Source organism: Verruconis gallopava (assembly GCF_000836295.1).
Source record: "Verruconis gallopava strain CBS 43764 unplaced genomic scaffold supercont1.25, whole genome shotgun sequence".
Taxonomy (NCBI): domain Eukaryota; kingdom Fungi; phylum Ascomycota; class Dothideomycetes; order Venturiales; family Sympoventuriaceae; genus Verruconis; species Verruconis gallopava.
The window spans coordinates 149,477-159,748 of record NW_015622161.1 but is presented as its reverse complement, the minus strand read 5'-3'; the positions used below and the strand labels follow the sequence as shown (position 1 = coordinate 159,748).

Genomic DNA, 10,272 nt, shown 5'->3' with positions numbered 1-10,272 from the left:
GGAGAGCCGAAAGAGGAAATGGGACATTCCACCGCAAACTTTCAGGATCAAGCACCTTTACTCGAATGAAATTATCACGTATCCGTACGTCAACATTTCCTTCTCCTTCTCCTGTTGAATGTCTGGATTGCATCTGGTGATGCAATTGAGATAGCAAAAGCTTTTGCTGTGCACATTTCACACTCATTACAATGATTCTTCGACGGCCATTCCTCGCTTCACGACCATCAATTCAGGTCTGTCTGCAATGCCTGCGCAACTCATCGACGGCCACCCGTGTGGCTAAGCGACCAGTGCCACCTCCGACACCTTTCGTACCTGATGTGCAGACTTTTCTCACCCTCATCGGCCGCCAGCTTTCGCAGCACGCATCCAAGATTCCTTCCTGGGACGCATTGTTCCGACTTAGCTCCACGCAATTGCGGGACTTGGGCATCGACCCGCCACGAGCCAGGAGATACTTGCTGAGGTGGAGAGAGCGGTTTAGGCAGGGCCAGTATGGCATTGGAGGTGATCTCGAACACGTTAAAGATGGCGTTGGAGAAATCAAGATTTTCGAAGTGCCTGTGCCGGAAGAGTGGAAGGCATCCAATCCGTCAGCAGATATGGCGACCGCTAACAGGTCTCCCGGAATGCGGCATGTGGCTATTAACGTGCCCAACGGTGAGGAAATGCCCACAAAGCCATTGGAGGAGTGCGTGCCTGTAAAACACGTCAAAGCGAAAGGTTGGAATACCATTGTTGGGAAAAACGTGTACATGATCAATGGAGAGAAAGCGCAAATAAAAGTACAGGAGGGACTCTGGGAGGACAGGAGAGGTCACAAAGTCGACGGTGGTGAGCGGAGGAAGGCAGAGGTGCGCTTCAAGCGAAGGGCTGAGGAAAAGAAGAAGACGTCTTGATCCGTCGTGTCTCTGTTATGCGTAACCGCATCGAGTTTGTATAATACTGTCAATTACTCGCTATGGAGCATTTTTATGTCAATCCATGACCTTCTTCTACCTTTGGATTTGATTTCTACTTATAGGATGATTACTCTTTATGCTTGGTCGAGAATCAAGACGAACTGTAAGAAGGAGGATATCGGACAAACGAAGCTTACTTAGAACAGACTGATGAATGTATTCCAAACGACCTGGCCTCACTCAAAAATAAGTAAAATAAATATTCTCGGACGGTGGCCGCACGCCACTGTTCCATCGATGGATGTCCTAGTTGTAGAAGGTGAGCTCAAAGTCAAGATCCCTAGCAGTATATGGAAGTCCGCTCTGGCCGCACATTGAGTTTGAGAGGTCCCAAAGATTCTACCTTTTCGTGAAGTGGCTGGCCCACTTCGTGGGCTTAACAAGAACAGTAGAGTCTAGTTCGTCCTTTGACTATGAAAGAGTGATTCTCATAACAGCATACGTATTCTTTCCCCTTCTCTCCATTTCACCTGTCTTTCGCGAATTGGGTGATGCTTCGTAGGCATGGGTGATTGTCGAATAATGGGCAATAGTGCTGCCCTCTAGGAATGCGGAGGGAAGATTGTTGATAATTTTGGATAAGCTCTATCTTTGTCAGTATCGTCCATATAGCGTGCAAAAACTTGCTCCATGAGTTCGGCCTGAGTCAAATTTTTACTGCGAATCAGCTAAACTAACTTATTATCTCCCAGCTCTTCCGTGCTAATTAAAGCTGAATAAATTTCCGGTATTCTAAGTTTACCATAAGTAGCATTAGGAGAGCTTAGTCGGGTGCCACCTTTTCGCACACTCTGCCATACTAGTCAGTACTTCTTCATTCACGAGCTTGAATAAATCTGGATAATTGATATAAAAGTTACACTGATGTCATAGTGTATGCGGTTATAAGCAACGTCAACAATTTCATTCGACAGAATGGTAGGCTAAAACAGAGCTTGCTGTCTCCCACGCAGCACCGAGCCAAGAGCACATGCAAACTACCACTGCAGCTATTGTGATAGCTGAGGTTAGCCAGGGAAGGCATTCAAGGTCAGCACTTTTATAATGGAGTCATACAAATTTAAGGTTGTTATGAATGCTACTCAAACCAATGAGAGATCAAATGGAACGCGCTGTGGACCGCATAACTGGTATGGCTTGAGAGGAAGTTAAGCAGAAAATCGTCCCTTCAACCGGCGGAAGTATTCAACAAAGGGATCATGTCCTTTTGCCCACGGAAGCATGATTCTATATGGATGGTCTTATTATCTGAGCCATTCTATTCTAAGAGTACAGGACAAATGCACAAGGCATCTGTCAAATGCGGGGCTGATCATGATCTGCCTCATCCCACCGTATACATGGCAACTTCAAACAGCGACTTATTTAGCATCCGATTCTGAGTCCTTTGAGCGCTTGCCCTGGTTGATAGCCTGTGCAGCATCCCTGCTACCCTTGAACATACGATGCCAGAATCTGTTCTTGAGGTCTCTTGCAATAATGCCCGTTGGAATATGTTGCCCTCTCCTCTGGATAACCCAAGTTGTATGATTTTCTGGGGCCTTCAATGGCTTTCCCAGCACCTCCTCCAGTCTGGCATTGGCAGCACCAATTCGATCGTCGAGATTAGGAGACAGTGTGGATTCCGTTGGAGCGCGTTGATTAGGCGTTAGGGGCCGATTGGAGAAGATGTTGATGAGATTATACGCTGCACGGGGAAGGCCAGCACGATACAATTGTTTGATGCGTCTACACGTTGATTAGTAGGAGCGCTGCAGAGATGGGATGGACAAGATCCTACGGTCTGTCCGCTTTCAGTTCCTCGGCCGACTTTGCAGGCAGCAGAGCAGCTCTGCCGGTAGTCCTAGCAGCCACCGCTCCTCCGCGTGCTGCTGCTTGCGTTGCCATGATGTTATCTGTCCATGAGCGATGGCGATTGAAGACTTGCCGACCTCATGCGTGCTGGGACGAGACAGAAGAATCCATTTTGGACCATCCTAATTAGGACTAGCGGCGGATCGACCCGATGGCTGGAAATAAGTGGGGCCGGATGCGATTTATGAGCTCACACATTGCTCAGCTCGCTCGTCGCCCAACCGCTTATTTGGCGTCTTATAATATCATTCATTCTGTTAATACCAACGACGGGCAGCGGAATGGCCTCTTCTTCCTTTCGGTAGTTCTATCTTGTTTGTCTTTCATCGCACAGCGTGTGACTGTGGAGTCTCTCGACGAACTTCCTTGCCTGCATCCATCGCGTCGCAGCCGCAGACGACATGGCACCCCAGCCCCTCACTGCTCTTTTCGTCCTCTCACTTTGTGTGCTCCCGTGGTCGATATGGCTTGCCGTCAACCTATTCATCTATACAACAGTCCGCCCTTATTTTGTTCAGAATTGGCCTTCAGCCCCTCAAGCCATCAGGAAAAAGGTCCTTCTAACGGGGGACGACGATCAAGCTATTCTGTCAATCGCAAGAGTGCTGCACGCCTCTGGCAGCATTGTGTTTGTTGTGAAACATGAACGCATACCGTATCTTGGATTCTTGCGCACCTCAAAGGCTATCAAAAGATATGTTGGTCTTGCTAGCGGCCGCCTCACTCCAATATTGCGGCGCTTCGCAGAACGCTTATTCCAATTAGCCGCAACCTGCAATGTCAGGTTCAATCTTGGCATTCCAATGAATTTTCCGGGAACAGTATTACGACTCATCGAATCCGAGAAGGTCGAAGAGTGGATTCATTGCAACTCTTCGAATCCATCGACAGCATACGCCCAAGCCCGAGATATAGTGTTGAAGCACTCCACGGCAAAGATTTTCGGGCCTGATATTGAAGCAGCAAGGCTTGCTTTTGGCTACCATGTATTTGCTCATCACATGAAAGTTAACGAGAAAGAAGTTCGGTGCCCAAAAACCGTTACCGTTCGCAGCCGTGCAGAAATTCATAATATTCTGGGCAATGCTACAGAAGGCCAGAAATTCTTGCTCGAGAAGATTGCCGCACCTGTTCAGGGATTGGTCAAAGCCAACAGTAGCACGAAAAGAGATTCCAGCTATGCTGGTAGTGCAAGCACGCTTGTAGATGGCATCGCTTCAGACACAGACGACTTTGAAGATGCGGGGACGTCGACGCCCGTCGACGAGTTTACGGTGCTTCCACAGCCTACGCTGAATGATACGTATAGTGTCGTCGCATCCATGCGTGTCTCCAAAGACTCACCCTGGGTCATGCATGAGGTCATTGAGGGCAAGCCGGGTACGATCTCCACTCTAGTCATTGACGGAAAGGTTCGCGCATTTTCTGCGCGAACCGCCTTGCATGACCGCACCTTTTCGACTGCGGCGAGGCGCGCCCCGTCGGTAAGACGAGCTCGGGTGAATATTGAGCACGACATCAAAGAATGGCAGCAATTTGAGCAAACCACTTATGTGGACCCATACTCTACCATAGGTGCAGCACTCTTGAATTATGCACAGCGCTTTGTCAAGACTTTACCTCAAAAGCCGTCGACGTTCCTCAACTTGCACTTCTTCCTCACGGACCGGGTGCTTGTCAACGGAGCAGAGCAGCAGATCATCGCCACAGGATGCGATTTCAACTTCTCACCACTGCTGGCACAACAGGCTTTGGCATACGGGCTGGAAGAGGCTTTTGGACACGCAATGACAGCCGCAGGTAATTTCGAAACTGACGTAATCTTACTCCCAGCGACAAACAAATCTGCAACTGCCGAACACTACGCCTTACCTGTTCTCGGGCCCACGTCGAAGAGCTCAGACCCGCACGTCGCACTATCGGAACTGTCATTTACCGACGGGGTAAATGCTATTATCGACTTCTGGAATGCTCTAGCACATGGAAGGGATGCAATTTTTGACGTCAAAGATCTTGTCCCATGGGTTTGGTTTTGGATGGTGCAAACACCGATCGAAGCAGCATTTGAAGGTATAGTAGAGATATTGGAAAGGGCTCAGTAGGTGGCTATGGGACAGTAAAACAGCAACTAGTAGTCATGATTTGATAACACACACCTATGCTTGACGGTGAATCGTGGTACTTGGGAAAAGAAATAGTCTGTCATTGAAACTTTGGTATTAAAAAAATTCATCGCCGCAAATGGTACATGAACAGCATTCCAGTAAGCCTTTTGAAAAGAGTAATCAGGCATAAGGTAAATATTGCTGACTGGAAATTCTTCCCTCCAAATTTCTTTTCTAAAAAGAATCCTGGTTTAAAGATCAGAAGTAGAGATTCTTTAAAACACTGAGAATATTGAGCTATCATTGTTATTGTACACGCTTCGGTATGATTCTTTCAGGCTTTATGAACAAGAAATTTACAAATAAACGTAGATTGAGTAATCAATATTGATGCACTCCTCGTCACCAAACAAGGTTGTTCTCGCTGTAGCCGTCTTATATTGTGTCTCGTCTATCTTTACGCTACCCGTACTATGAAAGTGTCTCGTCAACGACGAACGCGCAGAATGGAATAAAGAGAAGTCTTTCGGATTGATCAACAACGTCTGAAGCCATGGATGAAGAGTACCCTCAACTATTAAGTTGCGATCTATGTTAGCGCATTTGCGCTAGTGATTAAGCAGTGCTATAAATGTACAGGACTAATCAATGTCCCAGGCATGATCTGAGTTACGGATATAGGTGCTTAATCCTTCAACATCACCTGTTACGTTTGCCTTCACTTCACCGTTGCCCAGGTATGCAAAGCGATTTCCATATCTGTATTTAATCTTGTAATCTTCGTACCTTGGTTCTTTGATAGATTTGACGTGATGGATCGTCTATCCAGGTCAGTGACATCCATAACTCCTTGTCTGAAGACACATTAAGGAAAAAATGTCAGGAGAAAGGGAAACTTACGCAGCCTGGCCATTGGTATATCCTGTTCCTGATTTTTCCGTCCTTGTACCAACTTCTGCACTCTTCGTTAAATACTGTTTTTTGGTGGAACGCGTCGAAGTGTTCGAACAAATCATCCACAGCTTCCTGTCGCACTTCAATACTGCTTATATGCTCATGTTGAATTTTCCTCATAATTTTAATTGCATATTCCACACCAGCTTCTATCGAAGGCAATAGGCTACCAGCGGCCCAAGTGGATCCAGGTCCGGCAATAGTGAAATAATTCGGAAACCGTGGCGCGGATATTCCGAGATACAGATTCACATGCGGACCCCAATCTTCGTCAAGAGACTTCCCATTTCGACCATATAGCGGAAATGCTGGCCGGAATGCTGGCTTGAATCCAGTGGCACACACCAAGATATCAAAATTCACATGCTCTCCAGACTCCGTTAAGATGCCGTCCTTGACGACTTTCTTTAAGGAGCCAAAAAGCGGTCGAACGTTGTGTTCTGACAATGCTTCCAAATAGCTGTCTCCGGGAGACAATCTTCTGCAACCAGGTGACCATGTTGGGATGAGCAGTCTTTTCAACTCCTCGCTTTTTGCACCGTTTCCAATTCTCCTAAGCATCTCTGTCTTTATGGCTTCCTTAGCTTCTTTGGCCTCTTGCGTCGATGGAATGAATATCCGAATGATAGAGTTAAATTCCGCTTCCGGTCGTTTACGAAACATCAGATAGTACTCAGGGTCATCTCTAAACCTAATCTTCTCTTCTTCGCTGAACTCGTGCTGTCGCTTGGACGAGTCGATTTCTTTCCCTTGTCTGATATCGCTCTCTAGTGCGCTGGTTCCGAAAGGTGGAGCTATCCACGTCGGAGATCGCATGAACACAGTCATGTGTTTAACTTCTTTTTGAAGCACTGGGACTATCTGGATTCCTGTGCTCCCATTTCCAATTATGCCAATTGTTTTGTCTTTGAAGCTCACGCTTTCATCCCAACTGGCGGAATGTAGCTTGGGACCTGCGAAGTCATGAAGACCCTCTATATCTGGCCACTTCCAATTGTTGAGAATTCCAGCCGCGTTAATTAGAACATGACACCAATCTGTATATCGTTCTTTTGTTTTCTGGTCTTCGACAAGAATAATCCAATGGCCCTTTTCATCGTTCCAACGTCCTTCTACGACTTTAACATCAAACTTGATAAACTCTCTGCAATGGTTCTTATCAGCAAAGTCCTCGAAGTACTGACAAATCTCGGGCCCGTAAGCATAATAGTGAGTCCAATCCCATTTGGGATCCCACGAGTACGTGTAAAGGGAAGATGGGGTATCGCAGGCAACACCAGGGTATCTATTCTCCCGCCATGTGCCTCCCACACCTCCATTTTTCTCATATACCGTAAGCTCCCAGCTTCCTTGCTCTAACATGTGGCGCTAGTAAGAATCAACTTATGTTTTTTTGTGTGGGAATAAAGCATTTATCTATCCTTACCATCTTGTAGATGACACACAATCCACCAGCTCCAGCGCCAATGCAAGCGACACGTACTTTTGTTGGTTTCGAGTGGTACTGATCGATAATTCGATACGGTGTTGAAAATGGAGCATACTGAAAATCTTCGACAGTAGCTTTTGTATTTTCCAAATTGTTGTGTTGCGACGCTGAAGGAACTACATTGCTGACTAGAAATTTAGGAATTGTTTGATCAGATTTGTTCACTGCATTTGATGGTAACTCATATTGAGCTTCACAAACGGCTGTGCTTCGTGAATCTGTCGCTATCAGTACCATCTCTTGATTTAAGAAAGTGTAAACTGAATAAATAACAAATGATCATTAAAGGTAAGACCACTTAGAGTTCATCCCTACCCTGAATGCAGTACAGGTTAATAAATAGACACCAAACTCGACATATAATCATATGATATTATGCTAAATCGAATATCGTTAGATCAATTTCCTTGTTCACGGCAGGGAAAACCCGACGGACTTGAGAAATAGGTATTTAAACACCTCTTATCTCGGGAGCGATAACCGTCAAAACGTAAAGCTCGCGTCTATGCCTTGAAAGTGCATATATGCTTGGCACGTGGCTATAGTTGCACGTAACACAACAATATGACCAATAGGTCTGCGAACCCGGTCAACAAGTTCCTCCTGCAGAAGGTTATCGGGGAGGTTCGCAAAACATTGGCATGGAAATGAGTTCAATAATGTACTGAATCCTGATAGACGAGACTTCCTATCGGTAGCACGGACCTGATAAGGAACATGAATCACTTTTGCTTCCTCAGACAAAGGCATGGAAGCGTTTCGGAAAATTGGAAGCGATCGTTTCCAGCGCTCACATAGTCTAAGATGGAACAGAAGGGAACACATATTCAAGCTAAACTTACGGCCATCTACCTCTGTTCCCTTCAAATAAGGGGTTTAGCGCTCTCGGGAAAGGCCAAGGAGCAAGACGGAAGCTCTGGACATTTTGTTCCCGCATTTTAGTGTCAAAAATTGTAGCATACGTTGTTCCTGATAACCAAGTCATAGGTACAAGCACTGAGGTGTAGAGGCTGAGAGCTGAAGACACCCAAGCTGACTCCGCCAAACCCTTTTTGTGTTAGTGTAGGCTTCTTTCGCATAACATCGTAATTAGTGCTGATAAGGGCATGATCTGTATTCTCTTCGGTACGAAGCACCGAGATGCAGAGTCACAAAATCGGCTTAGATTATAGCAGAACAGCTCTGAAGCTATGAACATTTCATCCGAACCACACGCCGTAGCAATTTTTCGGGTCTACCACGACATCTCCGGTACCACCATGGCAGACACTAGGCCTTCATCTTCGGGAGACTCTTGTTCTAACATGAAAGGCTAAATAGTCTTATCTGAGGGCAAAATATAAACAAATGTCGAGGTATTCTTGGCCTTGAACTTGATGGAAACCCAGGCTTTATCAGACTGAAAGCAAAAACATGTCACTAAATGCTCATGATCCGATTAATCGGGAGGCCAAGCCGCCTCAAGCCAATTCTGCTACGCCTTTAGCCGACCTTTTTCGGCTAGAAGGTCGAACTATCATTGGTATGAACCATTCAAAAACATCTTCTACTTACAAGAATATAAATGCAATGCTAAGAAAGATGTTGGCTTAGTGACAGGTGGTGCTGGAGCACTAGGGGCAGCTGTCGTGGGCACAGTTCTAGAAAGTGGTGGAGATGTTGTGTGTTTGGACATTATCGTATCTCCAAATGGATCTGTATGGGGTAGGTAAACTTGAAGTAGCATTCTGCTTAATTCAGCATATCGTACTTGTACTAACTTTATTCAGAGATGTTAAAAGCTTCTTCTCGAAAGCATGGGACAACACTTTCATATTTTCAATGTGATGTGACGAATTCAGAAGAAGTCGCCAAGGTCTTTTCAGATTTTGTGCCAACATTAAGAAGTCCCATACGTGGACTTGTCAATTGTGTTGGAGTGTCGGATAATTACTCCGTGATAGATTTCCCTCCAGAAAAGTTCAAACGACTCCTCAATATCAACGTCCTAGGCACTTTCATTGTGGCACAAGCAGTTGCACGGGAGGTTATAAAGACTGGCCTGTCAGCGAGTATGGTATTGATAAGCAGCATTAGCGGATTAGTATCTAATAGGGTAAGTGACTCCTCGATACTCGCTATGTCTGTTCGAAAAAGAGAATTCGACAAGATCAATATCCAACGTGATTTGATGCTTCTAATTTAAACCCTATAGGGGACAGATAATGCAGGTTATAATTCCTCTAAAGCAGCAGTGCTTCAACTTGCACGATCTATGGCAGCAGAATGGGGAGGAAGGGTCGGAATACCTCTTATTCGGGTAAACTCCATCTCGCCTGGATATATTAGGACGCCGGCGCTCCAGGTCGCACTTGATCGTCCAGGATTAGAGGAGCAGATTATTGGTGACCATATGCTGTACAGACTAAGTACAGTAGATGAGTATCGTGCACCTGTACTGTTTTTATTGGGAGATGGAAGTAGCTTTGTAACGGGCACTGATCTGAGGGTTGATGGAGGCTATTGTGCCTGGTAACTATTTGAAAAATCACAAGTAAGAGTACGTAGTAAGTGAAGCCCATTTAGATGGCAGGATCGCCAAAGACTATCCGATCGTTAAGTATTCTTAGTAATAGCTCGAGTTCTTCAAATCGTCGTAGTATTGAACTTTTCTCGATTGCCTAAAATTTAAGCCGGTTATACATGTACACATAAATTCAAGATATATCTAATAAAGCGTACGATGAAGACAATATTGCCTGTGGATATTTCAAAGCTCAATTTGATTGATTGACAATTCCAAATTTGACAGAGGACCGTGGAGGTAAATCGAGATGATGGTTCGGGAGATTCGCGTCAGGTCGTATTGTCGCGGTCTCCAGGCCGACGGAACCCACGTTCCGATATCACAATTGATCTATTCACA

The 10,272-nt window shown here is 45.6% G+C and overlaps 4 protein-coding genes across 4 annotated transcripts; 3 read left to right on the top strand and 1 right to left on the bottom strand.

Annotated features, from left to right (window-relative positions):
- Window positions 1-46: 46 nt before the first annotated feature.
- PV09_06873 (uncharacterized protein) lies at window positions 47-1,140 on the top strand. Its single transcript, XM_016360575.1, has one exon. It carries the CDS (start codon window positions 192-194, stop codon window positions 900-902), a length of 711 nt encoding a protein of 236 aa, XP_016211561.1. The 5' UTR covers window positions 47-191; the 3' UTR covers window positions 903-1,140.
- A 953-nt stretch (window positions 1,141-2,093) lies between these two features.
- PV09_06872 (uncharacterized protein) lies at window positions 2,094-2,881 on the bottom strand. Its single transcript, XM_016360574.1, has 2 exons — window positions 2,746-2,881; window positions 2,094-2,693 (listed from the first exon to the last, which is right to left on the bottom strand). Exons 1-2 carry the CDS (start codon window positions 2,850-2,852, stop codon window positions 2,327-2,329), a joined length of 474 nt encoding a protein of 157 aa, XP_016211560.1. The 5' UTR covers window positions 2,853-2,881; the 3' UTR covers window positions 2,094-2,326.
- A 169-nt stretch (window positions 2,882-3,050) lies between these two features.
- On the top strand, window positions 3,051-5,330 carry PV09_06871 (uncharacterized protein). The gene has a single exon (XM_016360573.1). The coding sequence runs from the start codon at window positions 3,221-3,223 to the stop codon at window positions 4,919-4,921; it is 1,701 nt and encodes a 566-aa protein (XP_016211559.1). The 5' UTR covers window positions 3,051-3,220; the 3' UTR covers window positions 4,922-5,330.
- A 3,167-nt stretch (window positions 5,331-8,497) lies between these two features.
- PV09_06870 (uncharacterized protein) lies at window positions 8,498-9,882 on the top strand (the record flags this gene model as incomplete). Its single annotated transcript, XM_016360572.1, has 4 exons — window positions 8,498-8,889; window positions 8,961-9,071; window positions 9,137-9,462; window positions 9,562-9,882. Exons 1-4 carry the CDS (start codon window positions 8,781-8,783, stop codon window positions 9,880-9,882), a joined length of 867 nt encoding a protein of 288 aa, XP_016211558.1. The 5' UTR covers window positions 8,498-8,780.
- Window positions 9,883-10,272: the final 390 nt, after the last annotated feature.

Excerpts from the sequence above, each read along its gene's own strand:
- PV09_06873 (XM_016360575.1), top strand. The coding sequence starts at position 192 with ATGATTCTTCGACGGCCATTCCTCGCTTCACGACCATCAATTCAGGTC.
- PV09_06872 (XM_016360574.1), bottom strand. The coding sequence starts at position 2,852 with ATGGCAACGCAAGCAGCAGCACGCGGAGGAGCGGTGGCTGCTAGGACT. Across the intron at positions 2,694-2,745 it reads GAACTGAAAGCGGACAGACC|ACGCATCAAACAATTGTATC; the intron begins GTAGGATCTTGT and ends ATCAACGTGTAG.
- PV09_06871 (XM_016360573.1), top strand. The coding sequence starts at position 3,221 with ATGGCACCCCAGCCCCTCACTGCTCTTTTCGTCCTCTCACTTTGTGTG.